The sequence below is a fragment of the Prosopis cineraria genome, unplaced genomic scaffold (genome assembly GCF_029017545.1).
Source record: "Prosopis cineraria cultivar Desert tree isolate PC_DT_omini unplaced genomic scaffold, ASM2901754v1 PC12, whole genome shotgun sequence".
Lineage (NCBI taxonomy): Eukaryota > Viridiplantae > Streptophyta > Magnoliopsida > Fabales > Fabaceae > Prosopis > Prosopis cineraria.
The window spans coordinates 36,292,583-36,318,588 of record NW_026555343.1 but is presented as its reverse complement, the minus strand read 5'-3'; the positions used below and the strand labels follow the sequence as shown (position 1 = coordinate 36,318,588).

General features: G+C 31.5%; 2 protein-coding genes and 1 pseudogene across 3 annotated transcripts; all 3 read left to right on the top strand.

Annotated features, from left to right (window-relative positions):
• The first annotated feature begins 488 nt into the window (after positions 1 to 488).
• On the top strand, positions 489 to 10,701 carry LOC129289294 (protein kinase PINOID 2-like; annotated as a pseudogene).
• A 612-nt stretch (positions 10,702 to 11,313) lies between these two features.
• On the top strand, positions 11,314 to 13,084 carry LOC129289695 (uncharacterized). Of its 2 annotated transcripts, none has more exons than XM_054926508.1 (4): positions 11,314 to 11,346; positions 11,477 to 11,887; positions 12,601 to 12,699; positions 12,785 to 13,084. In XM_054926508.1, exons 2-3 carry the CDS (start codon positions 11,502 to 11,504, stop codon positions 12,674 to 12,676), a joined length of 462 nt encoding a protein of 153 aa, XP_054782483.1. In that variant the 5' UTR covers positions 11,314 to 11,346; positions 11,477 to 11,501; the 3' UTR covers positions 12,677 to 12,699; positions 12,785 to 13,084. The 2 variants fall into 2 exon arrangements, with proteins under 2 accessions (XP_054782483.1, XP_054782482.1); XM_054926507.1 differs by having other exon boundaries at positions 11,467 to 11,887.
• Positions 13,085 to 19,065: 5,981 nt separating this feature from the next.
• Positions 19,066 to 25,187, top strand: LOC129287917 (uncharacterized). The gene is given in 11 exon segments (XM_054924199.1): positions 19,066 to 19,367; positions 21,337 to 21,525; positions 22,655 to 22,734; positions 23,610 to 23,642; positions 23,645 to 23,671; positions 23,840 to 24,070; positions 24,140 to 24,164; positions 24,167 to 24,201; positions 24,565 to 24,633; positions 24,735 to 24,780; positions 24,886 to 25,187. Coding segments are annotated over 11 exon segments (813 nt in total). The 5' UTR covers positions 19,066 to 19,357; the 3' UTR covers positions 24,954 to 25,187.
• The last annotated feature ends 819 nt before the right edge of the window (positions 25,188 to 26,006 follow it).

The window sequence follows — 26,006 nt, the reverse complement described above, 5'->3', positions numbered from 1 at the left end:
AGAAGTAGGCCCGGCTTCATAAGGCAACATTATTGATTTCATCACGGGTCGGTTCTTTACAGAATCGTTGGTTCAATCAGATTCTTAGCTCTCCACTACTACTGAATCATATTGAAACATGGTTGGATTTAATTGGACTCATGATCCGTAAAAACTACTGAACATTATTCAAATCTTGTTTAAGAAAAATCTGAGTCCTTTCTCGGGTTTTTAAACAAACTCATCGTTTATACTAGATATTATGAGCTGAATGATTGGAATCCACCACCAATGTATAGTCTACCTACTATTTAAACCACATCAACTTGTTAAATACTAAGAATCAAAACTAGGAACCAATAAGAGGGTACCAACAAACAAGGGATCCAGCCAAAAACAAAAAAAATCAATTACCATCCACGAGCCATTTATTACAGTTGCTAGCATCATCGACCTAATAGATAATTCAACACCTGATCTAATCATGAAAAAGCGTTCCTTCGTATCCCATCTTAGCCATCTATAAATACTCCAAGTAGACCATCTGAATTCAAACCAAACCAAACTCTCTCTTGCATTATTCCACCATGAGTGATTTGAGTCATCATAGCCATATTAAGAGGCCTCACAGAGCCAACCAGCCTGCTTGGCGAGCGATAAAGCAGCTCTGCTCAGAGCACGGCCAAGTCAGACTGGACCACTTGCACCTCCTGCGACGCCTTGGCTCCGGCGACATCGGTAACGTGTTCCTCTGTGAGATCAAGCACACCATGATGAACAACCTTCAGGACGGTGGCGGTGGTTGTTACTATGCCTTGAAGGTTGTCGATAGAGAGTGTCTCCGAATGAAGAAGAAGCTCAAGCGAGCTGAGGTTGAGAAACAAGTGTTGAGTGTTCTTGATCACCCTTTTCTTCCAACGCTTTATGCCAAATTCGATGCTTATCATTACTCATGTCTGCTCATGGATTTTGCCATGGCGGTGACTTATTCAGGCTTCAACAAAACCAGCCCAATCTTCGTTTTAGCGTGTCAACAGCTAAGTAAGTTCCCATACTTCACTTATCATCTCAATCTTGTTATATATCTGAAGTGTTCTTTGGAAGAATGATTTTTATATTTCATACATGTGACAGATTCTATGCAGCTGAGGTGCTTCTGGCTCTTGAATATCTGCACATGATGGGGATAATTTACAGAGACCTAAAGCCAGAGAATGTGCTCATTCGAGAAGATGGCCACGTCATGCTCTCAGACTCGATCTCTCACTTCACTGCGAGGCTCATCCGAAGCTTCCAAAACGAAGACTCCAACACAACACTAATCACAGCAAGACTGCCACAACGAAGAAGACGAAGAAGACGAAGAAGAAGAATGTGACCTTGTGCTGTGAAAACTCAGCGGAGGATGGTGTGATAATAATGAGGAAGAGGAAGTCGTCGATAGCTGATGACGTGGAATTATCAGCAGAACCAACGAACGCTAGATCCAAGTCATTTGTTGGGACCCACGAGTACTTAGCACCGGAGGTGATATTAGGGTCAGGCCACGGGGGTGGAGTGGATTGGTGGGCATATGGAGTGTTTCTTTACGAGCTGTTGTATGGGATCACGCCTTTCAAAGACAAAACAACGAGAAGACAATGAGGAACATTATAGGGAAGTCGTCGGTGAGGTTTCCGACAAGTGAGTTGAGAGACAAGAGAGAGGACGATGATATAGCGAAGGCTCAAGACCTGATAAGAAAGCTTCTGGTGAAGAATCCAATGAAGAGACTGGGATGTACGAGAGGTTCATGCGAGATAAAGAGACATCAATTCTTCAAAGGGACGAACTGGGCCTTAATACGATCGAGTAAACCACCTATTGTCCCTAAAGAAGAAGCAATAATGGTGGCATCAGTTATTGCAGACTTGGATATCAGGAAGAAACTACCGTACAGACCCCTCAGAAGATTGATTTCTTCTGAAACAGAACTTGGGAGTTATTCGGAATATCTGCCCCTTGTTTACCATGTGAATTCTTGTAAAATTGTGCTATCCTGTATAGATGTGTGTACATACTATAATTATGAAAGTCATATATATATATATATATATATACATATATATATATATTCGACTACAATATTAGTCCTTATTAATTAATATGTGTTTATTAAAAGTAATTGGTTAAAATCTTGATTTTTTTTAACAATTTTGACATATGACTAATCATGCCTTTAATGTAATAAGTATAACATTTGATTTATTTATAACCTTCATTTAATTACTTAATAAAGCAAGGGTGTAATTGAAGAAAATATATAACATCTACCAAATGATCTATATTTTAGATTAAGTAAAATTCTAAAAAATCACATACATCATAGACTTGAGGGAGTATGAACTTAGCGTGGGAGTTCAATTTGGCATTAGTTGGAATGAGTGTTAAATTTCAGATAAATATTCATTATATTTATTGAAATATGAATAATAATATTCCCTGAAATATTTTTAGGAAGAATTACTGTGGAATCCTAATCAATTAATTCAATTACCCCAAGTCCTGTGAAATACATAAATTGCTACTTATTCTGAAATCCTCATAGAATTACAAAAATACACTTACATTATTTTTTTAAGAAAAAATATATCATTCAACTACCATTGTAGCTTTGGCTACCAAGCTAGCCTTTGCTAGAGACCTCTTGGCCACCACTGTTAGTCGTCAGAACATCTACCAATGCTTGAACTTTAGCAACTAGTGATAGGAATTTTTTTTTTTTTTTTAAGGGTGGTCTTAGGAGGATTAGAACCTTGGACCACAAGGATCTCAAAATATTTGGTAACTATTAGGCCACTTACATTTATTAATATAATAATGTAAAATCTTATATGTATTTTGGGCAAAGAAAATTGACAGCTTGATAAAGAAAAATAACAACTTGGCAAGATGAATGACAACTTAAATGTCAAAAAAATAATAATTTTGAATATGGAATTCCCAAACACCCAAATCATGACCATCCTTTGCCAAGTTGTCAGTTTAGTATGCCAAAGGTTGTTATATTTTTTCTTTGCCAAATTGTTATTTCATATCCTAGTTGTTATTTGCTAATGCCCAAGTTGATTTATGTATACCCAAATTGTTATTTTCCTTTGCCAGGTTCATATCCTTAGTTGATTTTTTTTACCCCCAAGTTGTCATTCTCCTTTATTAAGCTATTATTTTCGTATGCTCGAATGTGTTATATTCCTTTGCCAATTTATCATTTGTATATATTCAAATTTTCTTTTATTAATCTGAAGTTGTTATTTTTTTTATACTGGAATTGTCATTTTCCTTTGTCAAGTGGTCAATTTCTATATATGCTTATGTTGACACCAATTATATATATATATATATATATATATAATTTTCTATTGCTATGCTTAAGTAGCTCAATGGTTACCAAACATTTTGGGAACCTTTCTATTCTTCCCAAGACCACCCTTGCCCAAAAAAAAAACCCTTGAATGATATTTTAAAAAAACATAATGTAAGGATATTTTTGTAATTGCACAAAAAATGGGATATATGCTTATGTTGACACCAATTTTATATATATATATATAGATATATATAATTTTCTATTGCTATGCTTAAGTAGCTCAATGGTTACCAAACATTTTGGGAACCTTTCTATTCTTCCCAAGACCACCCCTTGCCCAAAAAAAAAAACCCTTGAATGATATTTTAAAAAAACATAATGTAAGGATATTTTTGTAATTGCACAAAAATTGGGACTTGGTGACAATTTTATATATAAATATTGTTATGCAAGTCTCTTTTTCATGTTTTGTCTATTTTAACGGGACGTCTTGATCTCATCTCAATTCCAAATATGATGAGATGACATTTTGGGTGGGGTGAGACATGAGACAAAAATTTAATTCTATTTATTTTTTAGGAGGGACACGGGATAGGAATGTCTTGGTCTTATCCTGGTTCATGAACACCCCTAATCCTTAATTAAGAGTGAAAAGATTGAACAACAATTGTTGATATGATTGACTCTCAAATCTAATAGCAAAATTTTATGCAGTATCTCTATCCTTTAATTAATTAAAAAGAATCCTGTCGTTCTTAATAATAAATTGTATACGGATGTAGTCCGCATATGGATGAATAATGTACATGCGTTCTTAATATAAAAGACCAAATTGACAAAATTTAAAACATCCAAGAGTGAGTGAGAAGGATAGGCTTAGTACTACACCATGCACTTTTAGTCTATTTGTCTTAGTCTAAAGCTACACACACATATCGCAATAACACATTTTATAAGGTTATATCCTACATTAATTTTTTTTTTTTTGTGAAACCTACATTAAAATTTTAGTCTAATAATTATCCTTCGTTATTTAATTTTTTATTAGTCTAAAGTCATCAATATTATATATATATATATATATATATATGTCTTAGTGTCTTTATCTCAGTCTAAGCGCTCTAAAGTTTATTCCAATATTAACAAAAACTGAAATTCCAAATATATTGCAGTTCACGTAACTGTATTTTTTGTCTCTGTATGCAACTATTTTAAACATAACATAACACAATATAGTAGTCGATCTGACTTCTACTTTTCTTGTCTTTATTAGATATATATATATATATATATCAAATTAAAAACTTTAGAAAAAGAACACTTCACAATCTGGCATGGGTACTCCACATCCAATTCATAAAATAGAGAGATGAATTGTTTTAGTTTTATTTATAGGATATTTCATATTATTTTTATTTTTATTCTTTTGTCACTATTAAATGTCAAGAATATTATTAAATGTTAGATTATTTTATTTTTAAAATATATATATTTAATATGAATAAAGTTAAAAAATTATTAAATTTTTAGATAAATCAATAAGATTTAAGGTTTTTTATAGTTTTGATAAAAATATTAAAATTTAAAGTGACTTATAAATAAAATTAAATGAAGTATTTTAGCAAAATATTGTATAAAATTGTGATGTTTTGGAAGAGACATTGAAACTTTACAAATAGGAACATAAGTATCTGAGGGGAATGCAAGATATTTTCCACACATATGTGAGATATTTTGCTACAAAATAAATGGTCTGCAAATATCTTGAAGGAACGAGAGGGAACAATGTCAATTAATGCATGTCCAAAACAATAATAGTATCTAAAACTAACGTTTTAGTTATACAAAACCACCAAAAACAAAACCAAGGCGCAGTAGTGCTACATCTGCTTTCACTATTATAACTACAATTAATTAAAAGGTACTTTGAGCAGGCGCGCGCGCGCACACACACTCATAAAGATATAGACAAAAAGAGAGTCAATACAAAGGAGCATGAAGCCAATGTGTCAGTTTTTGTATGTTAGGTTATTCTATTCTAGCCTACATTTTACCTAATAACGACAAAGACATTCATAGAAAAATTTGCCTATAAAACAATGCATGCGTAATAGTGGCAGCACAAGTCTATCCAAAAAAAAAAACAAAGAAAAATGGGGAAATTAACTACTTACTAGCAATATTTTATTTATCATCATGATAGTATTTTTAAATTTAATTTTTACAATTACATATATTTTCAATATGTCATCACTTAAGTAATATATATATATATATATATTATTCAAATTCAAGTTCTAATATTAGGACATTGTTAAACATTATTACAGATTCAACCCACCTTGAATTATATTGATCATTGCTTTTAATTAATTAGTATGCCTTATTAGAGCTTAAGTTTTTATTTTCATATTGATGATTAGTTTTTACTTTTTTGTTCCAACAAAGATTACCATATTGATGATTAGTTTTTTACTTTTTTGTTCCAACAAAGATTACCTAGATGAAGATAGACAAGGATATTATAAATTTTAAAAGTAAGTAGATAATAAATTTTTTTTTCATGGATTGAGATACAAGAATACATTAAAAAATCTAAAAATCACAAAATAAATTTTGTAATAAATATCTATGCAATAAATCAATTTTTCTAAAATTATAAATTATTTAAAATCACTATTTTTTTTAAGTTTGAGAACTTGATCCTAAGAAATTTAATATTCCACAAAAGGCAAAGATTCATGTGTAGCCACCTATGCAAGGGCCATGGATAATTTATAACTCATCAAGTCATGAAAACTTGCCCTGATTTAATAACTCTCTCGAAACTCAATTTAAATTTTCAAAATATATAGTTTATAATCACTCAGTTATATCATATAACCCAACGTTTTTTATAAAAAAAAGTGCAACTATATTATAATTCTTATCTAATATTAAAAGCATTTAAGTCTAATATGTCCCCTAGGTAAGACATATTGGTTGTCTTGTTATTAAATTATGTCGACAAATTGTGCATTGTAAAAAATGAAAAATGGTCCCTCCCAAATTTACAGTAAAACTGATGTTGAGTTGTTGTCACACTTTTTCAAGTGTCATCTATATCTGTATGTCTTATCTCTCTTCCTTTCTTCATAATTTCACTTGACCATAGATGTTGACACTTTCTAATTTTATGCATATTAACTTACATCACCTTTTATATTTTGCCCCATATCATTTGGTTCAAAAAATTGCTCAACAACTGGATTATAGGTCAAATCATTATCAAATGGACTAATCTTTCTTGATTATTTTTTTTAGTACTTTTGATTGTTACTATTTGATGTGTTTGAATTTTTGAAATATTTCTTTATTGATTCCACATATATTTTTTTATTAGAAGTAATCATGTTAAAAACACGTCGAGCAGTAAATGTAAGTACCTCTTTTAATAAAGATTTAAATATTAATTTATCAAGTTGTGAGATATTAATTCCTTCAACTAAACTCAACCTTGATCAATTTTTTTTAGACGATGACATGCAGGTATGAAGATCTCAGCTTTGTGGAAAATGGACCTTTCCTTTAGTTGATCCAAGGCCCAATTTTAATTGGAAGCCCAAGTCTTGCTTTTGCATTAGAGTGGGTCTTCTTATCTTGTACAGAGTTCAAAAATAAGCCGTTCTATTATTTATTTTATTTGCTAACAAGTTGTATTACCTGTACCTTTTAAACATACGGAAACTCCCTATATGATTTTTTATTATTTCATATTGATTTTTGTAAACGATAAGATGATAAGATGCTGATCATTATAAGTTCTCCCTACTAGTTACAGACATTAGTTTCCAGTTCACTTAATTATTATGTTCATTCATTGTGTATGATTTTTTTAGATTGTAGATATAATAAAGGAGCTCTTCAAGCCTTTTAGTTTTGAGGATTTGATGGTTTTGAACCTATTTTCATCTCTCCTTGTGCCTATTTGAAGAGAGAAATAGAAATTTATGGGTCACACATCTTAATTGGAGTTTATTAAAATGTATCTTTCTCTCTCTCTTCACCTATATCTCTTTGTCCAGAGAGAACTAGAATTGGGGATATTTGTTTAGGCCTCTTTTTATAGGATTGAGGTTTGAAAATTAGGGTATTTCCAAGCTCGATTCATTTAAATTTGAAAAAAAAAAGAAATTGAACTCAAACTACTTGTTTAAGTCCACATTTATTATATAACCCCTAAAAATTAAATTATTTCATATATTTGTATTGTCATTCTCTTAAAGTCAATTATCAATAAACCTGTGAGTAATTAATTATATTGAATAGGACCTTAAATTAATTCTTCCTTTATAATACGTGTAGGATTTGTATTACTTATTTTACGTTTTAAAAACATTTTAGTTTATACTTTAAAGTAGGGCTGTGCAAAAGTCTCGTGGTCTCGTTCGGTCTGGTCCGACCCATGAAAATCCAATCCTGTCCAGTCCTGTAAAATGCTGGTCCTATAGGACCAAAAAGACAAGACTGATTTTTTGGATAAGACCAGACTAGAGACCAAACATTTGGACTAAGTGGTCCGGTTTGGTCCTATATAATTACTTTAATATAATTAAAATTAATTTATAAATTATTAATTAATAAGCCTTAGAAAAAAAAAAAGTCTTAATCCTGCCTTGCACTTTGCACTCTGATCGAAAAAAAAACCTCAACACTGTTACTCAACAGCACTTAGCGTCTCAGTCACTTACTTAACTTTGCTCTCATTCTCAATTTCTTCAGTGCGCCAAAGCCCTAGCCCCTGCCTTGCACTTTGCACTTTAATCTTGATCTGTTCGAACTTTGAAGGAACATGTCTGTGGGCTGATTTTTATTACTTCTGTTCTTACTGATTTTTTTCCTCTGGTCTATTTTCGATCTTTCCTCTGATTTTTTATTGAAGTTATGTATTTAAATCATTTAGAGTTTGGACTGTAACTAAAATATTATTTTCTTGGTGTTAGAAATTATTATGGATTTATTATGATTATAAGTATTTTTATTATCTTAATTGAGTTTGTTAAGTTAAAATAGATTATTGGTCATCATAGAGAAAAAAAAGAAAAAAAAAGGCCAAGTGAGTATCGGACTAACAAGACCAGTCTCCCAGTCCTATGGACCAAGTCCAGTCTTGTTAATTTTTAGGTTTTCACAGGACTAGATTGGACTACGGGATACCTAACCCAGTCCTTTTTATGAAAAGGACCAGACTCCGGGTTAAATTAAAGTTCAGTTCTGTCCAGTCTTTTGTGTAGCCCTACTTTAAAGCATGAATATGAAATATTATAATGTTAAAATTAATTTTATTTTATTTTTAAAATAAGAAAAGCTTTTAGGTCCGGTTTTAAGTCTAATTAATAAAGTACAGGCTTAAAAAATGGTCAGTTTTAAGATAAAAGAACTTTTAGGCCCCAATGCCCAACCCAAGAGAGAATCATCTTCGGATCTTTATGAAGCACAATGTCTACAATAATAGTGTGTTTTGAAAAATGATTTAACACAGAAAATAAATTAGATGCCCATTTAGTTAATAATAAACTTATTCAAACAAATAGGTTGTTCATTCGAATAAAATTGTTTCAGAAGAATACCTTTTAGAGAAAATATTATTATTCATTAAATATTATATTATTATTTGAACAAACTTATAACTTAGTTTATCATTTAATTTTACTCTCTAATTTTCTTTCCTTCCATGTTTTTTTTTTCTTCTATTTCCTTTACTTTCAAGTTTTCTTCTCATCCAAATGAGGGTTAAATCTAACATTATTTCCTTAAAGAAAGATGAAACTACTGTAATCATTTAGGAAAATGTAACAAAGACAAAAATAAACGAAATGATAATTGCCACACACAAAAATTCCAAAGATAACGATACCTAAGGTCTACTTCCTAGCTATAAAAACATGACCAACAATTTGTAATAATATAAGTAAAATCGAATTATATGACTAATTATCAGCAGTGACTAAAAAAGTCCAAAAATTTTGGATATTTTTTACAATCATATAACAAAATTATTCTCCTTTTTTTTAAAAAAAAAAGATTGGAAATAGAATACAACTATTTAATATTGAAGATTTCTCAGCTATCCATTTTGTCCCTCCACTTATAAGTCAAACATATGCTTGTCAATTGAAACCAATGCTTAACCACTAAGTTATGTTTTAAAAAGAACAAAAAACTAGAGAAGGAGAGAAATCAGAGACTGAGAGAGATGATTTTTATACAGTGAACACCATATATAAATGAAGGATCGAAAAGAAGGAAAAAGAAATCTATATCTATTATTACAAAATACTAAAAGAAAGCAAACCAAGGCAGGATATTTACAGTAAGGAATAAGCAGTAATGAGGGGGGGGGGGTGTCTGTATATATGGTTGTGAAAAGTAGGCACATAAAGAGGAAGAGAGAGAGAGAGAGGGGTTGCATGGAAGCGATTCTCAAGGGGAATCGAATCAGCTGGCCACTTCCCATATTATGATCACTTTATTCTTCTTTACAGTTTGCCTCTCCTTCTCTTTACCCTTCCCCAAGAGAATGGAGGCCACCAGACTCTCTCACTCTCTCATATTACTACACCACTCTCTCACACATTCACACAAAAAGATGGTCAAAATCACTCCTCCAACACTTGTTATTCCTTCATCATCGCCTTCTCTTCCTCTTTATTGAAACTCACCATCCTTTTCTTTTCTCTTTTCCCATTTTCTATATCTTTCTCTCCTCTTTCATTATCTGTTATTTCTCCTTCTTAATTTACCCCTACAGTAACCCTAATTCAGTTCAACTGTTGCTCAAGATCTCAACTCAGCGTTGATAATCAGTTCAGTCTCGGTTCTTTCCATAGCTTGATGACTCTATCTTTTTCTGGAATTAAAAAAATGGAAAGCAGCGACTATTTTCTTGAGCATTTTGACTGTCAAATCTCTGTGGATTCCAACGAGGTGGTAATTGAAAGAGACTTGAATTGAATTATCCCCTCTTTTGTTCTTGTTATTTGGGATATATAGCTCGTGGCCCTATCTAGTTTATATATGATTTTAATGGTACGAATATTCATCAATTTACATGGCAGCAATCCATTGCTGAGTCGGATTCCACATTGTCCAATACCAGACAGACACCTTTATTTTTCTTCTAGCCTTTAGTTTTTCTTTTACTTCTTTATTCTGGGATAGATTCTGCATGTGGGGCTTCGGCAATTCGAATTCAACCGTATCGCCGAATGATATGGTCAAAGGAACTTTCTAGGGTTCATGGCGGATTTGATCTTGATAAGATGTTTGGGACTATTTCTGTTGTGCCATTACGTTACACAAATAATATGTGCTCGTTTTTTGTGTCTCTTTGAGTTTTTGACTTGGGTCTTGCTTGCTAGACCTATGATTTCGTGCTCTTCTTTGTTTATTTTTCTTTTCATAAATAGTTAAAAACTTTGTTATATAATTAAAACAGCACATGCACATAATTTTTTTTGTTCGGTTGGCCTGAACAAATGCACATATATAGAATTACAGATAATGATTTTAATAATTATAGAGAGAGATGAGACGAGGTACACATGAGAGTGAATTGAGAACAAATTAACATGTTGATCCTTATCCAATGAACACTTTGGCATCCAGAACCGTACAGCTATAAACCTAAACAATCCACAAAGTTAGTAGCTAGCCCACAATACTGATGCACAATTAAAGTAAAATCTGTTCAAAATTCAAAGTATTTAATTCTCTCTTTGGAATTGTGGCTCTCTCGCAAGAATAATTTTGCCTTTTTCTCTTTTTCCTCCTTTAGAATTCCATTTATCAAGGTTCTTGCCCTTCCATGAACACTCAATTTTTATTTTTTTTTTTTAAAGTACTTCCCGACCCTCCATTTATTCTCTTTCCATATTAATCATCTCTCCACGGTATATATAAACCTTCCCTCTCTCCACTTCCCTCATCATTCACTCTCTGTTCTCACTGCCTCAACTCTCTCACATTAATATCTCAAGGTCTGTCTGTCTCATTACTATACTCTTCTCTTCACCATTATATATATATATATATATATATATATATGTAGACTCTATCCGAAGCATTGTTACATGTATCTGTGTGCTGTAATGGAACAGTGATTTGCAGGAGAATTAGGAGAGTGAGGATCGAAATGAGCAGGCCAGGAGACTGGACGTGCAGGTCATGCCAGCATCTGAATTTTCAGAGGAGGGACATGTGTCAGAGATGTGGAGATTCCAAGTATGGAGATTTTGGGTATGGAGGAGTAAGAATGACAACGACGACGATGGGGTCTTCATCATTTGGGTTTAACAGTACTGCAAGTACTGGTTCTGATGTTCGTCCCGGTGACTGGTACTGTTCTGCTGGAAGCTGTGGAGCACATAACTTTGCTAGCCGATCAAGCTGCTTCAAGTGTGGTGCTTTCAAAGATGACTTTGCTTCTGCCTTCTCCACCAATGATTTCTCTTGTTCTAGACCTTTTGGTGCTGCCTCTTCTAGACCTTCATGGAAATCTGGCGACTGGATATGCAACAGGTCATTATTCTTATAAAAAAAAAAAAAAACACAAACACACACACATCATACGCTGACATACGTATATATATATATATATACTGTGCACATATATAAATATGATTCCAGAGAGAAATATAAAACGCAGACAAGACAGAATCTGAGATGTCGCTGTCATGTTTTGGATATGTTGTGTTTGTATGACAGCACAGAAATATATGTCTTCTTTTGTTTTTTGTTTTTGGATTGCTTTTAGGGGTTTAGGTGCAAACTCCAGTACTTGCTGTTCTTATCGTAGAGAATTAATGTTTGGATTATGACAGAAACTTGGTAGCATAGTAGTATGGGATATTAACTAGTCTGACATTGAGTAGTATGAAATATTTAATGGAATATTTAAATGAGTTAGTTCTTCCACTTTAATAGCTAACTTCTGGACTAGAGTTCCCTATTCCACTTAATTAGTTATAAATTGGTACTAGAGTCTTCTTGTTAGCGTTTTTTAAGAGAACTACCCACAAAAGATTGTAACTAGTAAAAAGCTGAGTTAATTAAGTATTATAAAATGTAGTAGTCACGACGCCGGCTTTTCATGGGAGCCAATAGAGGGAGACTGGGTGGTATAGGCCGGATACCAAGTCCCATATCAAATAGCTAATATGAGATACTTAATATAGAATATTTAAATGTTTTTTTTTCCCGCTTATGATTGATGATTTTTGTTGGAAATACAGGTCAGGGTGCAATGAGCACAACTTTGCTAGCAGAATGGAATGCTTTAAATGCAGTGCCCCAAGGGACACGTACTAGAAAACGAGATTATCCTTATTTGGGTATGCCCCACCATAATCATTCAAACTCTGCTTAATTATATATATTACTGGTTAATTATGGGTTTTATTGTTTAATTACTTGCAGGGACTTCATGGATTGTCATCAAGCAAGAGAGAAAGAGAGAGATGTAGTGGTCAGACTATTTCTTGATTTGTTCAGAAGATAACTGATGTGAAGCATGCAATTGTGAGGACCACTGTGTTAAAGATGGAAGCTGCATTTATCGTTCTCTCATGGGCTTGGCACATTTTCTCAGAATTATTGTTGCCAATAGCAATGAATTAATGTTTTTTGATGCTTTAATTAAACAAATTAATCGTTTTCTTTTTTGTAATCCTACTACGTATGGCGTGGTTTTCCTTAATGAAGATGGTTATTCTCTCTTTTCCTTCTATAACTTCCTAAATGGTTTCGTGTGCCTCTAAAATCAAAATGGAACTCAACAAAATTATATAGTATAGCAAGTGGCAATTGATACTTGCTATATATATATATATATATATATATATATTGCGGAGGCTTTCACACAACGAACAAGTTAATTATCATTATGAGAGACAAAAGTCTACACGTATATATGTGTGTGAGATAATGTATTCAAGAAATTAAAATTAACTTGAGCTAATCAATACATTATGTATATGCATACATTTATGTATGTATGTATTGGAAAGACTGATTTGGCATTGGATTCCATTCACTGACTTAAAGTATATGCCTTTAAAAAGGGATGTAGATTGTGGATTCAAAAGATGACTTTAGAACTCTACATATTAATTAAATAATAATTTGCTCTGCTTTTAATTTATGCATATATTTTTTTCTTCTTTTTTGGTCTTCCTTTCAGCCAAGCTTTATTATCCTACTCATGGGTCTTAAAAAAACATGTTTTAATTCAATTATCTGCGTTTAAAGTTACCTTGACCTAACAGCTGTAGGTCCCTAGATGTTATCATAATTGGATTAATTAGGCGATGGTCCTATTATCTAGTAAAAGGGATATAGAATATTGTATGTTATTAAGTATTTCTGTGTACATTTCGTTTACAATGCCCTAAATCATAATCTAACCTTTAAGATGATTTTTGTTTTAATTAGGTTCTTTAAAACTTTAATTTTATTGTACAATAATTATCACTCTAAATTTCAATTAGACATTATAATATTTTTTGTTATTTTTTTTTTGGTGAATGTGGTTGTTATTTAAGATTTTATTTTTTTATTGCAATTAATATTTAATATTTTATTAACTCTTGACCTTATGGAATGAGAGAATATTAAGAGATAGATAAAAAATTCATATGAATATTATTTTACTGAAATGCAATTAATTTTTTTTTAAAAAAATTAAACTATTAAATATTAATATTGATCCATTATCATATATAAAAGTTATTTTGGAAGGGAAGGAGTGCTAAAATAGTTTGTTTAGAGGAGGAGGAAGAAAAAATTTGAAGGGGTAAAACTTAGACAATGAATTGAATTTGTTGGGCCTCAACAATTTTTTTTTTACTGTGGTTGGGCCTCAACATTATGATTAACTAAGAATTGGTCACTACATTTAGGGTTGCCATAGTGGAATCCAAATGAGCCCAGGTCCAATTCAATATTGTAAAAAAAAAAAATTGGGCCAAACAATGTCATTTTAGAACTTTTTGGTTAAGTTGGAATTATTATTTATTTCGACATTTCATATTTCAAAGAATTACATTAAAATTTCATATAAAAAAATTAAATACTGTAAGATTCATTAACAATTGAACTAAGACAATTGACAATTAATTATATTGTCAATAACCGTAATTTAACTATCAATGGATCTTGTAGTAATTAATTTTCTTATATAATTGTCCCTTCATATTTCAGCTGTTTTTGGAAAAAGATTGAAGTAATTTTAAAATAGAAAATTAATTAATTAATCATTATAATTTATAGTAATTTCAAAATATATTCACATGATTTAACAAAATTTACAGTGATCCTTAAACACTTTACATGTGAGTCCTACAAAGTCAAAATCGTTTTCAATCCTCTTCTCATGTCAACATGTCAGAACTAAGAGATCATGAGTCAAACATTTGTGAGATGTGCGGCATATTACTTTTTTATATTATTATTATTATAACATTTTTTTGTCTTGAAATGTTTAGGTGAGTTGGGTCCAAGAAGCTTATTAGAGTTAAGACATGCCTTTAGACTCAAAAAATATTTACAAATATACTTATAAATTACTCACTAACAATGTCATCACATTAGTAGTGGAATGTGATCTCATAACCTTGCATGTTATAGACCAAATCCTTACCAACCAAACCAACCTTTGTTAGTTTGGGTATTGTTATAACATTTCTCCCAAAAAAATGTTTATAGTTTATTATGTAAAATTAGGCAAACAACGCCCAAAAAAGGAGATAAATGTCCTTAATGGATAACCTGTTATTGCAAATGATTTTAAAGCAAACATAAAATGTGGTGGGCCTATTGATTTCAAAGGTAAAAATCTTTATAAAAAAAAGGGGGAGCTAGAAGCACAGATGATTAGATCTAGAATAATCAAGAAAAAATAGTAACTTATGAAAAGTCACTTGATACTACCAATATTTCAATTCCAAAAGAAACTTATGTATCTGAAATATGCAAAAATAATGAGATCTCAATAAATTATGCTATGAATGGAATACAATGAAACCAAAATGAAGTCAACGTTGATGATATTTTTGCATATAATGTAGCTTGATGTAATAAATGATAATGAGGATCATGAACCAAAGTGCACTAAAGAATGTAAACAAAGAAAGGATTAGTTAAAATAGAAAGACGCAATTGAGGCAAAATTAAAGTCACTTGAAAAGCTAAAAGTCTTTAGACCTATAGTCCATCCTTCAGATGTCAAACTGGCTGGATATAAATGGGTTTTTGTATGGAAAAAAAAGAAAATGTTGAAATTATAAGGTATAAGGCATGGCTTATGACTTAAGGATTTACACAAAATCTTGGAATTGATTTTGTTACAACATACTCACCAATGGTGGATGCAATTACTTTTTTATATTAATTAGTCCAACAAAAAGTAAAGGACTCAATTTGTGTATAATGGATGTTGTTACAGCCTCTTTTGTATAGCTCACTCGATAGTGACATTTACATAAAAATCCCTGAAGGATTCAAATTGCTAGAAGCAAACTATTCAAGTTCTCAAGAAAATTATTCTATCAAGTTAAATAATTCTTTAAATGGATTGAAACAATCAATGCATATGTGGTATAATCATCTTAGTGAATATCTATTGAAAGAAGGATATAAAAATGATCTAATTTACCCTTGTATTTTTATAAAATGATCTAAAAAGAGTTTGTTATAATTGTTGTTTATGTTGATGGAAAAAATATTATTGGAATGCCTGAAGAGCTTTCAAAAATTATAAATTCCTTAAAGAAATAATTTAAAATGAAAGATTTGGAAAGAACAAAATTTTACCTTAGATTACAAGTCAAATATGTGAATAATGAAATTTTTCTATATTAAGAAACTTATACAAGAAAGGTCTTGAAATGATTTTATATACATAAATCACATCCATTATCTACTCTAATGGTTGTAAGATCATTGAAGGTATATAAATATCCTTTTAGACCTTGAAATGAAAGATTACTTAGTCTAGAAGTACCATATCTTAATGCAATCAGAACATTAATATGTCTTGCTAGTTACACGCGGCCTAATATTTCATTTGCCATTAACTTATTAGAGAGATATAGTTCTTCACCAACATGCAGGCATCATAATGGAGTTAAGCGCATTTTCATTATCTTAAGGGTATTATAGATATGAGATTATTTTATTTCAAAACACTTAAAGCTGACCTTATTGGTTATGCAGATGTTGGATTATTTTTGTCTAATCCTCATGTTGGTAGATTATAGATAGGCTATTTGTTCACATGTGGTGGTACAACCATTTCATAGCGATCTATAAAACAAACAATATCAGCCACATCATCTAATCATGCAAAAATTCTAAATGTACATGAAGCAAGTCGAGAATATGCATGGTTAAAATCATTAATCCATCACATATGAACTACTTGTGGTCTATCTTCAAACCTCTCGACTGATGCACATAAACACCAATAGACACTGCAAGTGTACTAATCACAATTGTAGCTAATGGCAAATCAAGGTCAATCTCATAGAGAATTAAATAAATTGGCAAATAGGTATTAAATTCTCAATCTCATTCACATTAAGCAAGAAAATTATAGTGGTAAATGATTCAAATTAAAAATAAAAAAATGTAAAGTAGGCAACTAAGAATTTGAAGCGTTCTAAAGTCAAGAAATGATAAGGAAAGCACTATAGAATTCTAATCCTTTATTTGCTCCATTGCATACAATTTACCAATTAAATTGATTTTAATTTTGGTTTTAAGGGTTAAGACACTAGAATTAGTCTTGAATATCTTTTGATTACCCAAAATCTTTCTTAATTCTAACCCAACAATTCCTTATCAAAATATAATTAAGAGTATTAAGTTCAAATCCTTTCTAACCACTTAGGTCCTTTAGGTACATTTATGTCCTAAAGGCAAATCGACTATAGTTAATCTTAAGCATTCAATTTCAATGGTTTAAAAAGAAATTCCTTTCACAAGTTCATTCTATTCCTCTAAATTATCACTTAATGGTGGTGAATCATCAAGCAACACAAATATAAACTGAAATTAAAACATAAAACATTCATTAATCATAAAGTAATTAGTAAATCAACGTACAACTAAAGCAAATGAGTTCATAAGACTCTAGAGCATCAAGATTCAACCACATATAGCCAAGTACAGTCTTAAAATAGCAAAGTAATGGGACAAAATCATATACATAAGAGAAAGAAAGAGAAAAGTGAAGAAAAACTCAATGAAAATGTAGATGGTGATGAGTTATTTTATTCCAAAATAGTCCCAAGCTCTCCACAATTGCCCCTGGACCTTAAGAGAACATAAAAAAATGAAATCTCTATCGAAAAACTCTAATTTCACTCTTTTATCAAACAAAAAAACTAAAATTATGAGTTCTAGTGCGAAATCCTTTGTAGCCCATTGTAGTGGGTTTTGTTTCTATTTCAAAATTTGCCTTATAACATTAACCTGCTATAATTTGCCTTATTTGCTTTATAAGACTGACCTACTATAATAGCTACTATAGCAGTTGATCATTAAAATTTAATTTCTTTATAAAAATTATTATATTTTCCTTCCTTCACATCTTTCAAGCTTTTACAAAGGTTCCTAAAATTAAAATGACTCAAATTAACAAAAGAAAGTATTGTAAAATAAAACAAAATATAATATTTACAAGACAAGCTAATTTACACTAAAATAAACACTAAACACAATACAAACAAACAAAAATGAGTAGATGACTCTCCAATTGACCAATAAAACTTCTAAAAATATATAAAAATATACAGTCATTACCAATGATCATATACAGAGATAACATTAGTTGTATCATCTAATTGAAAGAAGGGTATATTAAATGAGATAAAATGAAACATATTTCACTAAATTTTTTTCACTCATGATCTTCAAAAGAATGGTGAAATTAATACCCAACAAATTTGTTCTAAAGAAAATCTACCTGATATGTGCCCCAAATCACTTCTTGCTAAAATCAAGCTTGTTCATAATATTGTACTTCGTAAACTTAGATATATCAATTGATACTGTCAAGAAAGGGAGTTAATATGCATTGTATTTTTTTTTCCTTGTCTAAGGTTTTTTACCATTAAGTTTTCTAGTAACGTTTTTAATGAGGTAGCATTAAATAACATATACATAAATAATGCATTATTTTCTTCTACTAGGTTTTTTCATAGGGTTTTTCCTAATTGAAGTTTTTAATAAGACACATTTTTATATAATGAATATCTAAGAGGAAGTGTTATAAATATTAAAAAGATAATAGATGTCTATCTTTCTCACTTCTTCATCTTTATCTTCATCTTCTCTTATGAAAATCTCATGCTTTTATTATTTGTGTAACATTTAATATGTAAGATCATATATATAAATAAGGCATGTTATGTGTATTAAAAGATATAATAATATATAAGAAATTTTTTCATTCTCTTCACTCTACTTTTTCTCTCAATATTTTTATTTTAGTTTCTTAATTTGATAACAACGCTTATATTGCAGTTGAAATAATATTAACATTTGAAAAATGAAAAACAATGTAGTTAAATATATTTAGTGAAATATTAGGTTAATTGAAGAATTCATTAAGAACTTACATTAAACTTTTCCTATATAAAAACACAAAAAGAACTAATTTTGAAGACGATGGGATGGGACCAATTGATCCAAATCGAGTCCAGCTGTGAAATGAAATGCATACTGTATACCCTTTCGTGCGTTCATTAAAATTTCAATTTTCAAGGTAGCAATATTGGTTGAGCGGTTGTGGTTTTAACGGCCGTGCTTGCTTCTTCTTCTTTCTTCTCTTGGCTACCGGAATTGGCAGTGGCAGGCGCTTCCCCTATCGTGAGCTTTTGGTTGAGTCTTCAAATTCTCTTCTCGAACCTTCTTCACCTGCTTCTGAGACTCAGAATCGCTTACTCTTAGCACGATTCTTTATCCCCTTGCTCTGCCGGTCGAATTTCAATGGCTTCATGTGAGTCTTTTTTTCTTGCTTTCCTTTTTCATTCTTCTCTTATTGGTGACGACAAAGTGATTCCATTATTTCGATTAAAAGTTTGCAATTGCTAACTCGGGTCAGAAATTAATCCTTCCTCCCTTCTTTCTGCCTTTCCTCTACTTTTTTTCTCAATTTCTGTGAGTAAGGGGTTGGGACATCATCCTGGTTTTTATGGGAATGTGGAACTCAATCTTTATGCTAATATTCTATTCTCTTCTGGATTTGTTGAACCCAAGCTTTATGCTTTCACTGCATTTCTGCTTTAATATCGTGAACAATTAGAGGCAGAAGTGTAAGTTGCCCTCTTTTAGAGATATGGAAGTCTTCAGGAAACAACCACCTTCAGCTATAATGAAGGGTGGAAGAATTTCTACTTGTATATAGAAGAGGAGCTTACTAAGTGAATTGGGTTAACCTAAATTATTTTATTAAAAAGCATCAATTGTTGGATTTTACAGTCTCTGAGTATGAAGATAGTGACCATGCAATGTAATATAGGGTTGTCTGAGACTCGGTACTAAAAACATTTACAGAAAAAGTGTGGTAGTATGATGTGTTCGGATTTGATATTAATAGGATGTGAATTTGACAATTTCTTGTGTACTTGCCTCTACTCTTTTATCCACCAAGAAAATATGATGCAAAATTGAAGAGCCGCCTAGCAATTAATGAAGCTTGAGTAGAAAGAAAGTAGGTTTTCAGGTCAAGGCCTTACAACAACAACAAATCTTATCCCATTAGGTGGGGTTGGCTGCGTGAATTGTACAATGCCATTATATTCTATTTCTATCATTTATCAAATTTTTAGAAATGTTGTTAACTAAAATGTCTCAATCAATAACTTCTATAAATGTTCTTTTTGGCCTTCCTCTATCATGTCAAGGCCTTAACTGCAGATTTAAAAAAAAAAAAAAATCTTGGTCAAGTAACATCAGGGTCTAATGTACCATCCTTACGTTTTAATTATAAAAGAATCAGACTGTTGTCAAATACACAGCAGGCAATACGAATCACAGGTATACTATTGTTGCCCATCAATATCAGAGGCATCAATTTTGATGTATTTCCATCATGTTTTTCAATTAAACCTTTGACAGCTTAACGAGTAATTGGTCCAGTAGATATTGTTCTGTTATTCAAGCTTAATTTGTATGTCTTTCTCGATAAGTTAGTTAGGATAATGTCCATTGTTTAACTAATGGTGTGGCTGAAAGAATACAGGACTTACTTCGTATTGAAACTAAACTGTTGTTTTGTTAGTAGGTAGCATCCTTAGAAGAGAAAAGGACATTGTTTTCTATGATTTGTGTTACAGTTTAAATGAACAATGTAAGGTTTCTGCATTTCTCTTTCCATTGATGTTTGAGGCTTCTCAGCAGTAATTCACTGGCTTAATCTTTGCCCTCATCTATTAAAGCCACTACTGATGCTGCATTATAACCACTTTATCCTTTTACTAGATGTAGCACATATTCCTGTTGTGCTTTAGTTTTTGTTCTACTTGACATAGTGTTGGAGTGACTGGCAGATGGCCTTGCTATTATAAACCTAGAAAATAGACAGCAAGCAGAAGGAGAAACTAGCATGGCTGTAATTGCGTTGTGATAAATGGTTGCAAAGAATATATGTCCACCTTCAAAATTTTGAAGCTAACTATGATAAACTGATGAGTGCTGAAATTGAATTTTTCAGCCCCAAGATCATTTCTAGTGCACTCACTTTGTTTATTCCTTTTCTTCTTTGATTTTTATATTTAACGTTACAAAACAATTTCAGTCCTCACTTTGTATACTGAAGATCAATGAGTCCTCTGAATTCTATCCATTAGTTAAACTATATATCGGCCAAATACTACTCTTCCTTTGAAAATAATTTTGTTGTGATAATATCTAGGTATTGACCATGCCCATGGTGGGAGATTTATGTTTCTTGAATTGTATTGCAGGTAGCTTAGGAACGTCAAATATTAAATTGTTCAACTTAGGTACAGGTAGTAAAAGAGTCGGAATATCACAACAGTATGCTATAAGAAGTTGGACCGGCAGAAAGTCACTACAAAACACCCACTTGATCTCATCAGAACGATCAGTTAAATTTTTAACTGCATGCAGAGGTCCATCATTAACAAGCCAGTGTAAGTATGCTTCTTTGTTTAACAGTAGTTTTCCTTCACGATTATATAAATTTCTCTAGCCAGTATGAAATTTTCTAATATCATTAGTTGATTTGGTTTATTTCTATTTTAGTTAGAGGTTGGGAAGTGATCGTCCGTTAAACTTTTCTGTTTTTGGAAGAATCTATAACATACAGTTAAATTTGGGTCCGCATCTCGTATTATGGTATGTTCGTGTGATAGTTTAAACAGAGTATAAAATTAGTTACATATGTTGGCTTGGTATAAGAAAGCGCCTTAAATTAAGTTATACAATGAATTGAGTTATATTATACATATAATAGTGAAATGAAGTCAGTCATTTAGCATTAAAAAGTTTCAAAGATAATATATGTGGAAGCATAACAATAAATCACATCCCTTTGGATAGAAATATTTTACACTGAATAGTACATGCTTAACATTGGGCAAATGTTAAATACCTTAATTCATCTCTTTTGTTTTCTGGCAACCAGAAAGACAAAAACTAAAAACGTAAAAGAGCAAAGCAACAAGCAAACTAGCCTGCGCATGGAATAGGATAATCTCAAAATACTATCTTTATGCCGAAAATTGTTCAAAGTGCATAATCTCAAATTTTATTTAAGAATTACATTTTTAAGAGTGAAAAATCTTTCTTTTAATTTGAATTGTTTGGTGCAAAAAAAAAGTTGTAAGTTAGTTCAATGATGAGCTTAAGATTGAAATATTGATCTAAACTTTAATATATAATCTGTAAGAACCACTATTTATGAAGTTCATCTCAATTTTTCATGATACAATTGGAAACTGACGTTGTCACACAGTACCAGGAAAAACTACGCTTAGAACAAGTTCTAGAAACCTAAATTCTCAAATGCTTCTCCTAGTTTGACAGAAAGATGGTGAAGATTGGAAACTGCTTTTTGCTATGTTGGATGATTTTCACAACTCATTTTTAAAGTAGTAGACATATTCTGATTCATAGTCTCAAGGGAATGTTTAAGTGAAGCTATTTAAAATAGTCAAATCTTACAAAGCAATTCAAGCACTGGATATTGTGAAGTCCATTAACTTGAAAGTAATACAATATTCTAGCTTCCATCACAACCCTTTATTGGTTATTTAACAGCTGCTGCAAGTTCAGAAGATGGCTCTGAAGAGGTTAAGTCTTCAGGTCCAACAAGTGAACTTATTCCCAATATAAATGAGGTTAGTACATAGTTTTTTAATCATCTTCATTACTCTTACATGCCAAATTATACAAGACAACCTACTTTATAATGACATAATTATTATGCAATCTGTATATTGCTGATTATGCTTGTGTCACTACTATTTTGGATAAAGATGTTGCATTAATATGTGCCCTACTGTTATCTTTCTTCTATGCGGGGATTTGGTGCTGACTGTAATATGATTTTTTCTAAATATCACTCATTAGCTTTGTTAAGATGGTCATTTGGACTACCTAGTACCAACTACACTTGTGAGTTTCAAACATTGTTTGAACTCAATATATAGGCTTCTTCAGTATATATTTGTGCCTACTTGCTTGATCTAGTCTCTCAGTAATTAAATTATACAGCTCTAGTAATCGTCATTGTGTGTTCATATAAAGTCTATCGTATATACATCTTAACCCAGTTTATGTGGTGATCTAAAGCTGGTCATCATCTTGCTTGAAATCTTACACTATGTATTCAGTTCTGTACCTTGAGCTCTTTCAGGCCATGCTAGCAAAGCGTCAGAGATGAATGTGGTTTCAAGCAAATATGCCTACCCGTTATATTTTCAACTCCATGTGATTTAAGCTGATCAGGCTTATGCATTTATCTTTGATGTAAAATATTTTGTAGTCCTTGGTTCGGAAATTTTAGCATGCTGAAAAACCTTTTTGTATAGTCTTGCAAGAGAGGCTTGAGTCGATTTTCTACATTGTGAGATATAAGCATTTCATTTATTTTGTCTTCAAATATCCTATTGCTGAACATGGAGCAATCAAGATTCATGGCGAACATGTCCTGTGACATGCCTGTGTACTTTCTCACTCTAAAATGTTATATTTTACATCAACATCTTGGCAGGTGCAATTTTTGCTCAATGAATTGTGTGACACAAAAAGTCAGTTCAGGAACTAGAATTGAAGGTAAGAAAAATGAAGTTGAACAGAGTTTCAGTATCTTCAAAAGCTAATGTTATTCATTTCTCTCTGTCATCGGATATTAGGATATTATTTTCTAAAGCTCTTTTTTTTCTTATTGAGTTTTCCTTTCTTCACCCCCAACTGCCTAATTCCCTGGTGTTATCAAATCAGCTTGCTGGATTTCACCTGCATGTGGTGCGGGGTTTTACCGAGAAAAGTATAGCAGTACCTCCTCCAGCACCCCCTGCTGTTAGTGCAAACACTGTCACAGAATCATCTGATTTGAATGGATCAGTTTCCGCATCATCTTTGGCTATCTCTAAGCCAGAAGCTTCTTCGGAGGGTAAGGGATTTCTGGATAAAGCTGCAGACGAAGGCTTGGTGATAATTACATCCCCGAGGGTAAGAACATATCTTTTATATTATTTATATTCCTTATAAGTTACAACATAAACTCAAACCATTTAGCAGGTGGGTTTCTTTAGGACATCTCGAACGATAAAGGAAAGCGTGCTCCACCATCATGTAAAGAGGTAATGTCATTCCTTTCTTGTTCTCTTCTCGCTCTCTCTTATTCCATTTAGTTTTGTTAGATGGTCAAGGATAATGTTACTTATTTACATGCAGGGAGCTTGTGTAGATGTGAATAATTCTTTCCTTTGTGAATTTTATCTATATTTGATTTTCCTCTCTCTCGAATCAGAAACTAAATTTTATAGCGAAAGTTTTCCATCTTCAGGAAATTGCACCAATCACTGAAAGACTGGTTATCAGCTTTTATATTTCACGTGCACATACGCACCCATATGTCATCTATTAATTTCTTGAAGTTAACAAGATTGACATGCTAGATTATGAATTTATGATTAACAACCATTCATACCTGGAATTGACAGAAGCAAATAGTTAAGGAGGGCCAAGCGATATGTTACGTAGAACAGCTTGGTGGTGAACTGCCAATCGAGGTTTGGGTCATAGACTTGAAATGTTTTCATACTCTTGTGTTGATCATGACAAGTATAATAACCCTTGCAATATTTGATAATTTGTTCATGTCTGTTTCCAGTCTGATGTATCGGGGGAGATTGTCAAGATTCTCAGAGAGGATGGAGGTTAGTTTAGTCAACTCAAACTTAACTTGGGAATATGTTAAACTAATAGTGTGTTGATGTCGTGTCACATATCTTCATAATTTGCTGGTCTTGTCTCCTTCACAGAGCCTGTTGGATATGGTGATGCACTCATAGCAGTCTTGCCGTCATTTCCTGGAATAAAGCTTCAGTAGACCTCATGGTGGTTTTTTTGTAATGCTATTTGAATCACGTAATAAATTGGGGTTTGGGTATACAGAAGAACAAAATGATCCAATATGCTGTTTCATCCTTTGTTGTCTGTTACTGTGATAGCTGTTAGCAAATTCTTTTCCGTTATTCTTTGTCTGTTGGAGAAGGGAGAAACACATAACCAGAGAACTAGTTCGATTTCTTTGAGTAATATATCTATTGCATTTGGCTGTCAACAGTATGAGAATGCATTAGTAATTTTATCTATTTATTTGTCAAAATTTTTAATTTCATGTCAATGCCAATTCTTTCAATTAGGGTGATGAAGATTGATGATATCTTGTTACATGCTACTCTGGACCTTAATGTAGTTCATTTTTAATTACTTTACACATATTTAAAAATTGACTAAAAAGTTGGTCAAATTATTAAATTAAAAAAATCAAATATTTTTCACCGTTGTCCTTGTTAATTGTATTAAATTCAAAAATCAAGTCGTCACCTCTTAATTGAAGATAGAGAGAGGGCTTGAATGGAAAAAAAGATAGTACAAGCCTTTTCTATAATGTCTTGTATTTAGGGCAATAAAAGTACTCCTAGAGTGTTGCTAATATTAAGAATTAGGAGTATAAATTACTCTCATATTCAGTATTATATATAAATATTTTAATTAAATCATACTGTTCAATGTATTAGTTAATTGTCTTTAAAATTATATATTTATTTTATCTTTATTTTTATTTAATAGGGTATCTCAATTAGAAAATTTTATTAAATACACTTTCTAATTAAAGAATATTTTTGAAAAAAATTTATTAATTATACATTGAAAAATTCAAAATATATTGTATTTTTACATATGATATTTATAAAAAAATACTTTATAACGTTAAAATGAGGGAGTAGTGTTTGGCCAATCTTTATGATTACAATAAATTAAATAGGACTAATTCACATGGATGTTTCATTGCCTAGTACTGCTAATTTAATGTTTGTAGCCATAACACACCATAATTTGTAGGAATGTAATTGGTGACCTTAGTAAGAGCAATTAA